Consider the following 17,486-nt stretch of genomic DNA (forward strand, 5'->3'; position numbering starts at 1 on the left):
TGTGGCTCTTGTTATTTTAAATGACACCCCCTCAGAGAGGCTTTCCCTCCAATGTAGTTATCTTAATACTCTATTTTAATTCTCTATCTAGTGTTTATCATTATCTGATAATTTATGTATTTGATTTATTTGCTTGTTTTTTATTAAATTTTCTCCATGACTACCACCATTCTTGCCCTTAACTAGGCTGTAAATTTAAAGGAACAAGGAACTTATCTGTCTTGTTCACCACTGTATCCCCTAAACAAAGCTTGGCACCTAGTGGGTGCTTAAGAAATGTTTGTAGAATGAATGAAGAATATTGACATTATCGGTTCTGTCAGAACATAATTCTCCACCTGCTGAAAAAAAAGGCATATAGCTTGTGATAGTTTTCTACTACTTTTTAAAATATTGATATATAAGCATATATATTTATAGAAAATTAAAAACAAATGGAAGTACTATCAAATTATTGTTATAGAAGTAACCATTATAAATTTTGAAGTGTCTAATATCCATCTCAAGCTTCTATCAGGAAAAAAAAGAGCCAAATCTCTAAAACAAAGAAGATGGAGAAGAAAAAAAAAAAAGGAATAGCAGTACTGAAGGGGTACCTGGGTGGCTCAATCGGACTTTGGCTCAGGTCATGATCCTGGGACCCTGGGATTGAGTCCCACGTAGGGCTCCCTGCTCAGCGGGGAGTCTGCTTCTCCCTCTCTTTTTGCCTCTCTCCTCCACTCATGCTCTCTCTCTTTCTCTCAAATAAATAAATAAATAAATAAATAAATAAATAAATAAAATCTTAAAAAAAAGAATAATAGTACTGAATTCATGATCTTGGTATCTATTCATGAAAAACAGTCACAATTTTTATTATGAAATAAAATGTATTGATTCAATTCCAGAGTCTAAAAAAAAAAAAAAGAATACTGACATTATAATGGTGGAGTATGAATCTGTTTTAGGTATGATTCCTTGTATCAGAAAAGCCTGGTCTTGAATCCTATCTCTGCTACGCTTTGACCTTGGTAACGTTACTTAATCTCTCTAAACCTAAATCAGTTTTTTCACTTACAAAATGGAGTTAGTAACGCTTGACTTATGGAGTTGTGAGGATTAGTAAACATAAATGTAAGATGCTTTGCATTAACTTTACAAAAAAAGAGTCAGTAAATTACAACTATTATTGCTATTTATCTAGTTCATAGCTTGACTTAGGGAAAGAATAAGTCCTGTAATAAATGTCCCATTATTTTTAAGTAAGAAGTTGATATTCTTACCCATTTTGTAAGCCATAAAATATGACAATGTGGGCTTGGCTGTAGGGCAGAAAAAACCATACCCCAAATTCACCTTCCTTTCAAAAGTGGATCCAGCTACCTGGCTGCCTCCCTCCACTGATTGCACCCCCACTCCCTTCCCAGAGCCGAAAAGTCTTTTCACATTCTTTGGGAAAGTTAGAAAGAGCCAATTAGCTATCCTAGGCAACACCATTGAGTAACCCAAGAACAAAATGCTAAAGTTTCCTGCATTACAATTTTCTCTCTGCCACCCTCCCAGACCTTTGTAGGAGCCTCTAGACTTTCTTAGAAGCCAGAACATAACCCACCCTAATGAGGCAAAGAGGATGCTGAGGTTTGAGATGTCTTCTCTTGCAGCTCACACCTCAGAGTTCTGTTTAACACCTTTGTGTCTCTTTCTCATCACTGAGTCAAAGCTGTTTTTTCTTCTCAATGAAGACATGGGGTGAGGAGAATAGAACACATTTCATGTTCCTGGAACCTCCAGTTTCTTCAATCTACAATCTTTAGTCTCTGTTATGAAGGTCTAAAATCTGAGTTCATTTATTTAAGGCCAAAGACTGTTGTAGCTTCCTGAATCTTCCATCTGCCTTCTCTTCCAGTCAGGAACAAATTCTAAAACCTTCCCTTCCAGAAAATGTGCACCAAGTTCCCTTCTGCAGACTGGAAGTGGTGCACGTGTGGTGTTAGGGGTGGTGTATGTGAGAAAACTAAGACCTAAACCAAGTGAAACTAAAAGACCCTTGCCCAGAGAAGCATTTGAGACACCGACAGATGCCCATCCAACTCTCCAGTCTCCTTTGCAAGGGTGCTTCTCTTGTATATGGTGCTTTACATGCGTGGACACTTTCAGAGATCGATAATATCAAAGATGACTCTTACTAACTCACATTATCTTTGAAGTGGTTTACCCACAGAAAGCCAGGGCTATGACATGAGAACCAAGAAGTTCTATCCCTTCTGTGATGAGCAGCTGGAGGAGGGGGATTCCCTCAACAGCTCACATCTCCTGAGACAACCCTGGGTTAAGTTGGGGGTTTTAGCTATATATAAGGACAACAAAGAGCGTAAAGTGTTCTATCTCCCGAGTCAAATGTTTAAACAGCACCCTATTTAATTACACTTCATGATTTAAAAAATAGGCACCAAAATGGCATCACACTAGGCTGTGAATATAATGAGTACAGAAAATATTCAATATATTCAGTTAACATTTATAGAGAAGCTGACCACAAGCCAAATGCTTTTATGTGTATTACATCAGAGGGTTTAAAAAAAAAAACAATTAAAGCAAAAGACAAGTGAAAAAAGTTTTAAAGGCTATGAAAATGTAAGATATTATTTTTATATCTCAGAATATTTACCTATCTGTTGCTCCTAATTAGTGTTTTTACATTTGATGGGATTCATACATAATATGGTAGGGTTATGGAAGATCAATTTTGTAGAAACTAAACCGCAAGTAAGAATTTTTTTTGACAGTGACTTTATCAGGAAAGTTGCTGAGGAATATAACTCCACTGACCTACCTTCAGAAGTGTCATTCCTAACAAAGTGGCTTCATTCCATTTGGCATTAACAATATTCCTATAAAACCACAAGAATAGGAATCAGTGTCCTCATTTTACAGAGGACACAACTGAATCTCAAGATATTCCCTGTCACTTACTCAAGGCCACACACAGAGCTAGTTGAGTAGCAGAAGTTGGACTCAAACCCAGGCCCTCTGACCCCAAGTTCATTCTCTTTCCTTCTCACTTTGTTAAGACTAGGATGGACAATAAGGGCAATTCAGTTAAACACAGTAGAGAGATGAAATGAAAGAAGAAGAATGTAAAAGCAATTGTCAACTATGAAACTCTATGACCTCTATAGGGTTGTGATATCAAATATGTAGATTATATTATATTATTATATTATATTAGGCAGAATGTAGATATTAATCAAAGTGAGACTTAAACTAAAATGCAAAGAGATGAGGAATCACTGAAAATTAAAGGGGTGAGGCTCATGTTGAGTGCCATCACACAAGGTACAGTGCTAAGAAATCTCTGCACTTGGAAAGAACATCAGATGTATGGTTAGATGACTAAGGTTTAGTCCCAGTTCCGCCATTTATTAGCCACGTCACCTTAAGCAAGACTCATAAATTTTCAGTGTCTCAGTTGTTTTTGTGTATAAAATGAAGACAACAATCTACCTTCCAAGGTTGTAATGAAAATTAAATAAGATAAAGCATATAAGAAAGCTTTACAATCTATAAAATACTGCAGGAATATTAAGCAGAAAAGAACTATATCCAATGTGTGGAAGTTACAGTGTAGAGGATTTCAGTCAAATTGAGAAAGAATTTTCTAAAATGTAATACAGTCCAGTGCAGATATGGGCTCCATCACAGTTCAGTGAGCCCCTCTCCAGGAAGTTTTCAAATTAAGGATGTGTTGGAAATGGAATCCCACCTGTTGGAAATGTGGTAATGAAAACTTCGGCCTTAAAAGAGAGGTTGCTTTGTATGATTTCTAAGAGGCCCGTTATAATGTGGGCTGCCCAAGAGAATGAGGGTGCTCCCTGAAATTTTCAGGAAACTGGAGAGAAGACTTGACTTTCCACAGAATATGACATTGAGTTCATGTTATTCAATCGAGAAGCAGAAGAAAAGGTGACCCCATAGAGCCAAAGGAGCTTCCAAGTGGGAGAGGAGGGATATCTGCCTTGTGCTCCTCTCCGAAGACGTACAGTTAGAACTGTGGAGAAATGTCTCCCAATAAGGATGATGCTTTGGCAATAGTGAGAAAGTCACCACTGAGGTGAACTCTAAGGAGCCGAATACCCACTTAGCTGTCTATATTTCCAAGGCATGTTGGCTTTTAGGTGAACCCCAAAGGCTCCTGGCTACCAACTACAGTTATGACATTTCCAAATAAGGTTTGTTTCTGAGTCTGAAGACCCTAAGGAATGGGGTTCTGATTCTAATTTCCCAAGGCCACCTCATTCTGCCTCTGGATGATCCAAGTGCGGGGAGGGAGGGGAGAAAAGAAAAAACAGAAATTTTTACAGAAAGTAAAAATTTATCCCTACTAATACCAGAACATAAGCAGACCCCTTTGAAAAATATAATTTAACATATGGCTGGCATACTTTTTAGATAAAGACAAGGGAATGTCTATGGCTTAACCCTAAGGAAATCTTACAGTCCAGCTCAGAGAAGTCAGTCTTCTCTCTCCAATTCCCGTCTTCCAGTGATCTGTTGGTTCAGATGAGTCACACTCATAATGTAGAACTAATTTCCTAGTAAACTGTGGTAAGTCAAAACCTACTTCAGAGAATATAAGGTCACCACCTTGGGGGTGCTAAGGAAAAACATGGGTTTTGTATGTTTTTGGTTGTTTGAAAAGAAAGAAAACCTCAAACTACTGAACCAGCAATAATCCTCTCCTTCTTCTTTTTTTCAAGTGTTCACTTTGAGTTTAGCATTTCAAAAGTAATGATGGCAGATCCCACTTTTAATGAGCTCATCAGAAAGTTTTGATTTTTTGGCATTCTTCATGTTCCTACTGAGGCAAAGTAAGTCAAGTTTCCTGAAGGAACTGTTAACGTCTCTTTCCTAGAGCTTAGTAAGTTATGGACCTATCTTCAGGAAATCCCAAAGGCATCCTAGTAGAGCTCAGACTTAGAGAGATAAAAGTGTCGGTAATAGCACTGCTAGCTGATTGCTATGTCATTTCGGGATGCCCCAGTGCCATTCCTACTTTCTTTTTGCTTTGGTGCCATTATCTAGAAGGATCTATTGATTTAAAAAAAAAGGTCCAGAAAACTTCCCATTACCCTTAGAACCGGTATACTTGATGGTTGGAGCCAAACGGGGAGAAGAAGGGTGAGGTGGACTTCATTGTGAGGTCATTTAAATAAAAGTGGTCATTTAAATAAAAGTGATTTTTTTTAAAGGTCCATAATACAGACAAGCAGCCAGAAGAAGGGTGAATACCTCCCTGACTTTCTCCATGAGGTACCTGGTCAGGAAGCAGATGAATCAACAGAAGAGTTTTAAGGAGAGCAGGTGACACACTCCAGCCTGGACATTTGTTTTGTTAATTAATTTATTCAACAAATATTTATTGAATATCTTCTAAGTGACAAGTTCAGCTTTAGTTACCCAGCAGTTTCCCTCAACAGTATCCTGAATAATTCCTGGTAATGCCAGACACCAAATAGATTTTTCTTGCTTTCCAGTGCTAAGAATGAGGATGCACTATTTTTTCCATCTGTAGCCTCCAATTCCCATTAGATAATCTACTCAAAGCTGGAGAAACACACACATATATTCATGAGGCAACACTACGACTAGTAGTGAATATATTCACTACTCTGAGAAACATACACACATAACCCAAATTAAGAAACATTTGTTTTATAATTAAGGTTATCCAGTCAACAGATATTTATTGAGTTCCTAATATATGCCAAGCACTGGATTTGGTGTTGAGGATACAGTGGTAAACAAAGCAGAAAAGGTCTTGTTTGGGGAACTTTATTTTAGTGGAAAAACATTTTTAAGTGGTCAAATAAATAATATAACCACAAGTTATGCTAGTTACTAATAAGGAACTAAAAAGAAATAAAATAATGAGAAAGAGAGGAGCTCTAAGAATGAGGAGGTGACATTTAAACTAAGGCCTGAAAGATAAGAAGAAGCCAGGCACATGAGGAGCCTGAAGAAGACTATTCCTGGCTAAGGAAAGAGCCCATGTGTGTGGAGACAACCTTCTCAGATGTTTGTCTCTACCAGGAAAATGAGAAATGCAACCATCACTGGAGAAGAGGAAAGGTAAAGAAAGGTTTGGGATTTTTTTGGTTTGGGCTGGGCTGTCTTTTATTGAAAAAGGATATTTGAACATATGTTCATGCTGATAGAAATCACTTCATAGACAGAGATGATTTGACAATCCAGAAGAGAGAAGAACAATTTTAAAGAGGCAAAGTAGGGGAATAGAAATGGATCTAGTGCACAAATGAAGAGATGGTCCTCTTCTTCCACTATAAGGATAAAAGAAAGAGATCGTGCAGATGTGGGTAGTGTGTTCTGGTGGTATAAGTGAGGTTCCATAATGGGAGGAGGGGTTTGCAAGAGGAAAAGATATGATGTAACTGTCTCAAACAATGGAAAAACATGGTTGGCAGGGAACTGAAGAAGAAGTGGTAGGCAGCGTTGAATGTCCATTTGAGATCTGTGATCACTAATATAAAGCAGTGTTTCTCAAGCAGGGCTGATTTTTTTCTTCCTATCCCCAGCCTGGGCACATTTGGCAATGCCTAGAGATATTCTTGGTTATCACATATGGAGGAGAGGACAATGCTACCAGCATCTAGTGGATAGAAGGCAGAGATACTGCTAAACATACTGCAGTGCACAGGACAGCCCCCACAACAAAGAATTATCCAGCTCAGAATGTCAATAGAACCAAGGTTGGGAAACCCAGATGTAAATTGATGTCATACATATAGACCATCTCTGGAACCCTACATAAGGAGACAGTGATAGTCTCTGTGGGCAGAAATGGGGCCATGGGAAAAGTGAAAAGAGGACTTACTGCCATCCTATATCTTTGTGTGCCTTTTAAAATTTGTACTATGTACATGTATTACTTATTCAAATCAATCAAAAGATAGAAATAAATCAGTGATAAAGAGTAATTGATTTAGGTAGATGATAGATAAAAATAAACTGAAACCAGTCTGTCTGTTTGGCTAATTTTTCTCTAAGCAACATCCAGCTTGTAGGACGCCAGCTTAAAAGAAACGGGAGTTTTGCAAGGAGAATACAGTGAAGGACACAGAATATTCTGGAATTGAGAAATTTTCCAAGATACTGATTGTAATGACAGAGGGTAGAATCTAAGCTTGTCAGAGAGAGGAGTGAAAATAAGACGGAGCTGATGGATATGTAAGGAAATGATAGAGTTTATCAGAGGTCTCAATGTGGTAAAAACAGACACATTTTAGGAGACAAAATGTTGGAGCAATTGAGCTGGAATAATAGGAGATGGTGTGAAAATAAGATGTCTGAAATCAAATTGTAAAGGAAATACCATAGTTTTTAACAAAGACAAAGTCTCGGGGGAGGCTATGGTAGTGAGCAGTCGAAGAAAAAGGAAAAGGTCATTGTGAGGGAAGAACAGGAGTATCTAAGAAACCAGGTGTTTGGATGGATGCCTCAGGTCAGTGGTTTCTTCTGGAGCAAGAAGTGACTCTCATAGAGTGGCTTATTAAAATGATAGACGCCATGTATCAGATACTTGATATACATATCAGTCATTTTTGTCCAGGAGAAGTCAAGTGACTCACCCAGTGATTGCATTTAGAAAGTAGAGGAGCAAAGATTCAAGTTCAGGTTTTTCAGTCCAAAGTCAGTGCCCTTTCCACTATGCTATGGCTCTGCTCCTGGAGGAGCCTGGGGGAAGTTGTCATCAAACCTGTTGAAAGTTGGGTGAGCTTAGCATTGGCAATAATATAGGTAATAAAAGGGGCTCCTGGGTGGCTCAGTTGGTTGAGCGACTGCCTTCGGCTCAGGTCATGATCCTGGAGTCCCGGGATCGAGCCCCGTATCGGGCTCCCTGCTCGGCGGGGAGTCTGCTTCTCCCTCTGACCCTCTTCCCTCTCGTGCTCTCTGTCTCTTGTTCTCTCTCTCTCAAATAAATAAATAAAATCTTAAAAAAATATACATAGGTAATAAAAACTCTGGATAATGGAAAGAGACTGGGGCAGAGATGTGTCTGGCAACAATAGATATGCATCACAGTTCTCACTCCAGTGAATTCTTAACGTGGCCTTAAGGCAAAAGGAGTGAAGAAGCCATGGAGGAAAGAAATAATAAGGGAAAAAAAAAACCCAAATTTTAGTGATTTCCAAAAAGTACATTCATAATGTTGACCTGTATTCTAAAATATAATTTTTATTACACATATTCTTTTTATTAAAATACACAAAATGTATATAAATACTGATTATATTATAGGAAAACAGCATCAACAGCTGACAATTAAAGAGTCTTGAGGACTATTTTGAGGACAACTGAGTCAGTTGCCAAGAAGTATTCAAAATCTACCACTAAATGCAACCCATATTTTCCTAACATATCCTTCACAATCTCCACATTGTCTCTTCTTACATAACTCTTTTAGTCACATGCACACACACACACACACACACACACACACACATACCCTGAAAATTGCACTGGAAATGTACACGCTGTGTGGGGAATGGAACAACTTCCCAAAAGATCCCCCTTACTTCTGTCTTAGCATCACCTGGTGGCTCAAGCTCTGCCTTTAGAAGTAAAGATGCTTCCAGTGCGACACTGGCCTTTGGTCTCTTTAAGCTTATCATGCAAGACTAGTCCTCTTTTTCCAACCCTTATACACACACGTCACATCCATGGATCTGAAAGACAGCCTCCCCTGAGGTAGATAGTAGATAGTAGACCCACCCTAAGAGGTGAGTTAACAGGTGTCCTTTTCAATGTGCCAAAATGCTTTTGGACTCTTAAAATGAGTGTAGAACACTCTGGTAGCTGCTTCTTCCTGCCTCTGCATCTTTCACACGGCAGCCCAGAGTCTCAAGTTCTTCAGTCATACTCCCCCTCCTGGCTGGGCCATGAGGTGAGGAAGTATAGACCTGCTGGACCCTGTGGTCTCTAGATACTCTTGGCTCATGTCTTCTCACTTGACCTCAAGTGGGCTTAAGAAGACTCTCATTCAAGACCATATTTTCAGTGCCTGTAACAGGGAACCATATGGAGAGAATTCCCAAAGTGCTTTTCTTAGAGCTTATATAAGCCAAAAAATGTCTGAGATTCCTCAAAACTGACCAAAGACAGTTCAGATACATTGACATATAAACGGTCAGCGCTGGTGAGATTGAATACCGCCCCCAGGTAGCTGCTACGGGCCCACATCTGGCCAGTAGTGCAGTAGTTCATGATCTTCCCCTCCATCAGCACCAGATCCTGGGGATACTTAGAGTTCCTCATATAGACCTTGTGGCTCAGGGGCTGGTTGTTGCAGGACTGACCCCTGAAGTACACCTTGGAATACACAAAGTACAACCCAGTATCATTGATCACAAGGCCACCCTTCTTATACTTCACCCCAGAGACAAGGGCAATTCCGTATGTGTCTTCCCATTCCAGAGGGATGGATCTTGAGTTGGGCTTGCCTGAAATCAAACCAGAGAGGAGCTTTCAGCCAGGAATGCTCATGCACCCAACAAATGAAGCTTCCAAGGCAAAACTGTGGGCCTTTCCTTGAGCAAATAACCAAAATGACATAGCCCATACAGAGCTGGCTAATGGATCAGACTCGATCCATCACTGAATTCCTGTGACACCTCTATCAAATTGCTTGCTTCACTTTTATCATCTACACAACTGGGACAATAATATATACCCTAATCAATTACAATGAGACATTATTGAGATTATTTTAGTTCTCTGGAACAGAGATTCTATGATCTTCAGAACTAACACCAAAACTTCTCGGTTTTGAGGTCTCTCCAAAGTGCAAGTGGAAAAAAGTGAAACCCAAGGAAATTCTAAAGTTGGGAAGAACCCTTAGGGATCATGTGGTCCACTCCTCACCTATACTAAAGAGTCTTCAGTACCCCCACTTTGGGCTAAAATCCCCTTTCTTTTATGTCCCCACAACAGTATATTCATACCTTAAGCAGAGAACACTCTCCAATACTGAAATTATCACTTATGTACCTGTATTTCCCTATTAGACTTTAAGTTCCTTGAAGGCAGGAACCATGTATTATTAATCTACATGTCCACAAGGCTCGGCACACAACATGTGTTCAATAAATATCTGGTGATCCAAACTGGATCATTCCACAGCCTCTGACTAAATAATTCCAGGGACAGTGGCATACCACTTTCTGTGATACTTATCCACTTTTCAGATATTCATGGACTGTACCCTGGGAATGCTCACACCACAATGCTTTCAAATCACTTCACTCCACTACCTGGCCACATGCAGGAAGTCCACCAGTGCCAGGACTGGGTCCTTCTTCTCACTCCTCCATCTACTCATGCAAAGCAGAGTGAAGCTCTTCCAGAAAACCAGAAAAACACTGACTAAAATAATTGATCACTCCCTATCTTTCCAGATCTCACCTCTTGAACCCATGCCCCAAATCCTCTAAGGGTCTTTGGAATGATTGAAAAGAGTGAGCTCCTCCTGGGTGGGGGTCATGTCATAATCAGCTCCATTTTGCCAGTTCAGAACATGGCCTAGACTAGCACAGGGGCTCAGTATGGGTGCGAGGTTGACTTGACTAGAAAGATGGGACTATTCTTGGGTGTTAAATACTGTCACCAGAAAGTAGCAACTCTCTCTGAGCACAGTACCCAACCAGCTACTCTTCCTGTCAAAGGCTTTCCCAAGCCCCATGTACCTTCCAGATACAGACCTGTTAAATGGGCCACTTTTCTCAGCTCCCTTTTTTCAGAGGGTGGATTGGGTTGACCTGTATCATAGAGAGATGAAAGATATATGTAAAAATGAGATACTAACTATTCTTTTGTTGGGACTCCGAACTGGTCATTTAAATAAAAGTGATTTTTTTTAAAAAACATAAATGACAACAGTCTAACATATATATACTAATCATTCAAGTCCAGACTGTAGAACTCACAGCAACATGTACTTCATAATCAAAGAGGTAAAAAATAAACCAAATTGAGACAGACATATGCACAATTATGTCACAAAAGAACAATAAAAAGTTTGATTGATAAAGAGCTATCATATCAGTTACTGCATTTGAACTTGCCACAGTCCTGTGAGATAGAGATTACTGTCCCACCTTATAGATCGCTAAATGAGCTTAGAAGTTGGGTGATTTGTCCAAGAAGACCCAGCTACTCAATGTCAGGATAGGATGGACACTCAAGTCTCCTGGCTTCAAATTAGGGTTTTTTCTACTCCAGTTCAGCTGCCTCTAGGACTCCACAGGATAGAGGCCAAAGAAGACTATGATTTCACCTCCTGGCCCCTAGATCTTCCCCCACAGTGGCATTCAACCATCTGCCCAAATTAATCATCCTCAGATCTCAAATGCCTTGAATAGCTCCCCATTGAATGTATACTTGTGTAAAAGTTTCCCCAGCCACATGATCTCTGCCTGTCTGTCCAGCCTCACCTCCTCTGCTTGCTCACGTCAGCCAAGGCTGCACAACACTAGTTCTGATGTAACCTGAACACACCCAGCTTCCAGCCCCCATGCCTTTGCTCATGCTGTTAATCTGCCCAGAATGCCCTCCAAACAGATCTTTGTGGCAAATTCCTATCAACCCTATACATACCACTTGCAATACCTCTTTCTTGGGGAAATCCTCCCAGGACTTTTTAATCGAATATGGTTTTTCCCTCCTTTGAAACCTAGAATCACTTTGCCTTTACCTCTTTTGTCGGTTCTGGCTCCCCATTTCTGTGGTAACTGTATAGCTTGCCTTATCCCCCGCCCCAAATAAATGGCAAATTTCCTACTATATGTTTAATCCGCAAGAGTACTTAGCTCAGTTTCTAACTCAGGGCATGTGACCAGTAAATATTTGCTAAATTAAATTGGAGGCATTAAAATAGGCAATAGCTCCCAAAGTAGACATTATTTCTCTGACTTCAAATATGTTAACCAAAGAGAGCCACCACTTAGCTAATGAATTCAGCTAAGACATTTAAGGAAGATTCACAGAAAAGCCCTCATCCACATCAAGCTCATTGCAATTAGCCTGCAAAACTCCCCTGTGGCGTGAGATTGCCGCCATCAGCTGAGAGCATGACCTGAGCAATCATGACCTCTTTAGCCACCCAAGACCACCCACCATGAATGAGGTGTTAGCGAACAGGAAAGGCAAAACTGAGTCTCCTCTACATTCCTATACCACAAACCATTTGTGCAACTCGTCTGGCATTCAGCCATGTACTGACAGGAAATGGAACAGAGAACCACAGGTTGCATATCTTTCTATCCCTCGCAGAACCTTGCACAGTGTGATTCTCATAGAGGGTCCTCAGTAAAAATATCTGCTGGATAAATGCTGAAATAAACTGGAAATAGATACTACACTTCCGTGATGAATGTTTCCTACCCCCGGGGCCTTTGCACATGCCATTCTCACTGCTGGAATGTTCTCCCCTATCCTCCCACACCACCCCACACACACGCACGCACACACAACACCTCCTTAGAGGGGACTTTCCAGACCACTCTATCTTACATCCCGCTTAGTACAATTTGGAAATTATATTGTCTGCTTGCTTGCTTTTGTTTACCCTTTCTTGCACGCTAAGAGCTCCCTAAGGGCAGGACCCTTGTCTCTCTGGTTCTCAGTCATCACCAACACTCAGCACCCAGCCCGGGACAAAAGAAGCACTCAAGAACATTTGTGAATGAATAAAAGACTTAATGAGTTAACTGTAGAAAAATGGAAAATGAAAAAAGAGCAAATAAGTTTGTTTAAATAATCTATGATAGTACATCCCAGAGAAAATCACTGTTAATTTGTTGAAGTATAAATCCTTCTAATTCTTTACTAAGAATATAAAAATATGCACATACACTTATATAGTCAATTTATACTAAGCATACTGTTTTATAACTTGTCTTTTTTATCTAACAATATAGAACACACAATCTCCATGGCCTTAAATGTAATTATATGGATTTCATTTGCTGCATATGATGCCCTCTGAATATATCATGATGTATTTAATCCCCTGTTAAGAGGCATTTAGATTTCTTCTGACTTGTTTATTATAAATAGCCTTATAAGAAAATGATGAACACCCTTATTTATGAGTTTTTGGGTATATCTCTGATTATCTTATTAAGATAAATTCTTAGTGATGAGATTACATGGTAAATTAACACTTTTTATTTTAAAGATTTTATTTATTTATTTGACAGAGAGAGAGTGTGTGTGTGAGCGCGAGCAGGAGGGGCAGCAGGCAGAGGGAGAGGGAGAGGGAGAAGCAGGCTCCACAGGCTCTAGAGGCTCCCCTAGGAGCAGGGAACCCACTCTGGGGCTCCATAAGGGGCTCAATATGGGGCTCAATCCCAGCACCCTGGGATCACGACTTGAGCCGAAGGCAGATGCTTAACCAACTGAGCCACCCAGGCGCCCCGGTAAATTAACACTTTTAATCCTTTGGTACATTTTTTCCAACTGGTCTTCAGAAAAGTTATAGCAATTTACATGTTCCCTGGCTGTCAACTAATGTTTAAGCAAAATTTTTCTCTCACATTTTTGCCAATCTGTTTTTTTTTTTTTAATCTTTACTAACGGGATGAATGAAAATGGATATCCCTTTGTTTTGATTTGCATCTCTTTTCCTATTAATAAAGTTGCTACTTTGTTCTCCATGGAGAAATTCACCAATCTCTGGTCCATCCGGGTTGGTAAGAAGATACTTGTTTACTGGAAGAGGTAGACCTGACTCATCTGTTCACTTGACTTTTAATCGCTAAAATGATCCCAGAGAGTGGGTGAAAGATGAGTAATTAGGGACCTGTTTCACCAGCCACATTCCACTGATTTTCAAAGCTATTTTATTTTAGAAATCCTCCTAAGGTTTTATTTTTCTAACAAGTATTCCTACCCTGCTTGAATACATCTGGACTTTCTAACACTTAGGGACTTGGACCTAGAACTAGAGACCAGAGCATCCAAGGGATGGCTCCTCCAGAGCTTACATTCTGAAGCAGGAGGGTGACTTCGGTCACCTACAATAGGCACATAAGAGAAACTGGAACAGGCTCCCCCACCAATGGATGGCCAGCGCTGTCTTCCATTTTCTTCCCAAGATTAACCTATTGTCTTTGCAGAGGCATCTTGCTTCTCATCTTTATTTCTCATTCCATGGACATCATAGACAGATGGAAATTTCCCTATTTCATAGGGCACCAGTCTATATGCTGGAAAGCCCTGTAGGCAACAAAGCACCAGGAGCCTGTGCTTCTAGCTCCAGTTCCACACTAGCAGTTTAGGGCATATCCCCTAATCTGTCTGGTATTCTGTTTCTCTTCCAAAAAGTGAGATGACTGAACCACGTTTGCTCCAAGCTCCCTTCCAACTCTTATCAAATCCAAAGTTCAGTGAATCTTAGTTGAATGAACCAGAGCATCCTAAATCTACCAGCCCATAGTTTCCAAACTATGACCTGAAACTTCACACAAGGTCAGTGTTCAACATTTTCATCTCCTCCCTAGTCCTGAATCTCATAAAAGGGCTTTCTTTTATTATTGAAGGTAGCTCATGATTGCCTTTGTGGGGGAAGCTGGAATAGCCCTTGAGAAATGGCTAAGGTCTTGCCCCCAAGACTGCCAGTGAGTGCAAAAGAACAACCTTAATGTGGATGATTAATTGCATACTTTTTAAAAGCTTAAAGGGGCACCTGGGTGGCACAGTCAGTTAAACATCTGATTCTTGATTTCAGTTCAGGTCATGATCTCAGGATCGTGAGATGGAGCCCTGCATCAGGCTCTGTGCTGGGTGTGGAACATGCTTAAGATTCTCTCCCTCCCTCTCCCTCTGCCCCTCCCCGCCAAATAAATAAATAAATAAATAAATAAATAAATAAATAAATAAAAGCTTAAATATATCCTAGAAAAATTTTTTAAGTAAAGCTTGACTCCTGAGTAATCTCTCAGAGAGTTTAAAGAAGAGACGACTTTTCCCGGAACATCTGTCTTTGTCCCCTACACCCCCCATCTCCCTGGGAGTTACAGCCACTGCCCTGTTCATGGAAACCAGGAGGCCTGAGGAAGGGACAGGCCTGGAGCCAGCTGTATATGTGTTGTCTCTTTCCAAAGTCGAATGGAAATTATTTGAATTGTGTGCTGTACTCAGTTACACTGATTTTGAATGATTAAATTCACTTCGATGTTAGGGCAGCTCAAGGAATGAAAATGAGCAAAGATTCCGAATTAGCCAGGATTTGTTTTGTAGTATACATGTGTCCAAGAATGGGATGGAATTCAAGGCATTCAACCAACATGGTTCAGCAATGAGGACTGTCTTTAGAAACTCAATATACACGCATAAAAAGACTCACCTATTTGCTTCTCCAAAGATGATGCTCTAGGACTTTGGCTGGTGGACTGGCAAAAGAGAGAGACCAAAAAAAAGATGCATAATAAATATGAAGTTCTTTAAGCTAGAGGAGGCAAAGTTGTCAAACAAACCAAATAAACCTGAGAAGGAAATGGAACCTCAGAACCTCTCCTAACTCAGACTCTGGTCATGCAATCATGTCTCACCATGCCCTGGTTTTGTGATTTGGAATAGTTATAATATTTTTAAGCATTTTCAGGGAAATTATTTTGCTCATTTAAACAAATTCACTTCTAAGCAAGACTCCAAATTCCTTTTCTTTCTTGAATCACTAACCTCTAGTAGGGGTTCAGCAGGTGGCCTTGACAACCGAGAAAGGAAGAATTGTTAAGTGCCATTCCTATCTGGGCCCTGATCCTCTACAAGAGAGCAAATACTCCTTTGACTCATTTGAGCCTCCGTTTCTCCGCCTCTGGAATAGAACGACTAGAATGATCCATTTCTAAGACGGGGATGGGGGAAAGAACTAGAAAATACTTTGCAAGCGAGGCCACGGCCCCTCTGGGCCTCGGCATCCCTCGGGCCTCCGCTGCAGCAGAGCTGTCTACACTAGCTTACCTCTCTGAGTTCAGCCAGCTCCTTTTGTAGGTGGAAGAGCTGAAACATCCCCAGCCCCAGCCCCACCAGGGCCGCCAGAACCATGAAAAACATCACAAGGAGACACAGGCCTGTGTTGTGGTCCCTCCGTGTCTTCAGCGGCCGCAGCGGCAGCTGAGCTAAGGGCGCCGGCGGTGGTAGTGTTGGCGGCGGCGGCGGCGGCGGCCTCCTCGGCCCAGGCCTTCCCGGCACAGAGGACGGACACGGGAGGACCGAGCCCGGAGAGGCCCAGGGAGAGCTAGCACTGCTGTCCACCCAGTAGATTTGGGGGTACGGGTAACTGAAGGGCTGCTGCATGGCAGCCGGTTCCTCGGGCTAGCCCCCAGCGAAGGTGTCAGGGCCAAGGCTGGCACAGCTGTTTTTCTGGCTGCTCGAGAGAAGACAAGCCGGCTCTCTCTTTATAGAGTTTCCATCGCCAAGGGAAACACCTCTCTTTCGTTCTCTCTTTCCTTCTCTCTTTCTGCTTCTCAAAGAGACACCCACTCACTTTGCATCTGAAGCTGAGAAGCCTCAAAGGCAAGACGCTCAGAGCAAACCCCGGGAAGTTTCCGCCCACAATTTTCTGATGAAAGCCTGCAGGGCTGAAACGCTGGTGGGGTCGCCTGATCTTTCTCAGGCCCCCGCGAGCGCGGGGAAAGCTGGGCGCAGCGCTGTGGGCTCTGCCCACCAGCCGGCTGCCGGGAGAGGGGCCGGCGGGGGGTGTCCAGGTCTTGGGGGGCAAGACTATGGAGTCGCGTCCACATCTCACCTTTTGCATGAGGCAATCAATCCCTTGCTGCTATCCTTTGCCCACACCCAAGTACTATTTACCCTTAACACTGCAAATCACTGTAATTTATGGGGTAGAAATCTGCCCCACCCCCTCTCCAGGGATTAGATCAGAGGTTGCAAACCAGTGGCTGATATGCCCTATGGAACCCATGGACCTCACTATGTTTTTTCTCTTCTCTGTTGCCCCCTTTTAAAATGGGGATAGTCCACATTAAAATATATCTATTTCATCATATTTTTGAAACATTAGAATCCTGGACACCCTAGAGGCCAGCCAAACCCCTGCACCCAGAGCTGCCCCACCCTGCACTGTGCCTCACACACCAGGTCCTCCAGCAATGGCCCTCTGGTCCCTAAAGGCCTTTGTTTGCAGCCTGTGATGTGGTTGTCAGGTGTAACACATGGTGCTCAGTTAAATTTGAATTTCACATAAAGAAATCATTTCTAGGATAAGTATGTCCTAAACATCAGGTGGAACATGCTAAAAAGTTATTTGTCATTGATCTGACATTCAAATTTAACTGATTGTCCTATTGGTTTGTTTTTTTAGTAAAAATGGGAACTCTATTGTCCTATTGGTTTGTTTTTTTACTAAAGATGGGACCTCTATCTGGACTGACCTCACCTTTTCTCTGGCTTCGAATACCATTTATATGCCA

At 41.3% G+C, this 17,486-nt stretch overlaps 1 protein-coding gene across 1 annotated transcript; it reads right to left on the reverse strand.

Moving 5' to 3' along the window:
* Positions 1–5,419: 5,419 nt before the first annotated feature.
* On the reverse strand, positions 5,420–16,542 carry FASLG (Fas ligand). Its single transcript, XM_027609742.2, has 4 exons — positions 16,018–16,542; positions 15,401–15,446; positions 10,755–10,811; positions 5,420–9,497 (listed from the first exon to the last, which is right to left on the reverse strand). Exons 1-4 carry the CDS (start codon positions 16,351–16,353, stop codon positions 9,103–9,105), a joined length of 834 nt encoding a protein of 277 aa, XP_027465543.1. The 5' UTR covers positions 16,354–16,542; the 3' UTR covers positions 5,420–9,102.
* Positions 16,543–17,486: the final 944 nt, after the last annotated feature.

Source organism: Zalophus californianus, chromosome 10 (genome assembly GCF_009762305.2).
Source record: "Zalophus californianus isolate mZalCal1 chromosome 10, mZalCal1.pri.v2, whole genome shotgun sequence".
NCBI classification, from domain to species: domain Eukaryota; kingdom Metazoa; phylum Chordata; class Mammalia; order Carnivora; family Otariidae; genus Zalophus; species Zalophus californianus.

Excerpts from the sequence above, each read along its gene's own strand:
- FASLG (XM_027609742.2), bottom strand. The coding sequence starts at position 16,353 with ATGCAGCAGCCCTTCAGTTACCCGTACCCCCAAATCTACTGGGTGGAC. Across the intron at positions 15,447-16,017 it reads AGCTGGCTGAACTCAGAGAG|TCCACCAGCCAAAGTCCTAG; the intron begins GTAAGCTAGTGT and ends CTCTTTTGCCAG. Across the intron at positions 10,812-15,400 it reads ATCTTTGGAGAAGCAAATAG|GTCAACCCAATCCACCCTCT; the intron begins GTGAGTCTTTTT and ends TCTATGATACAG.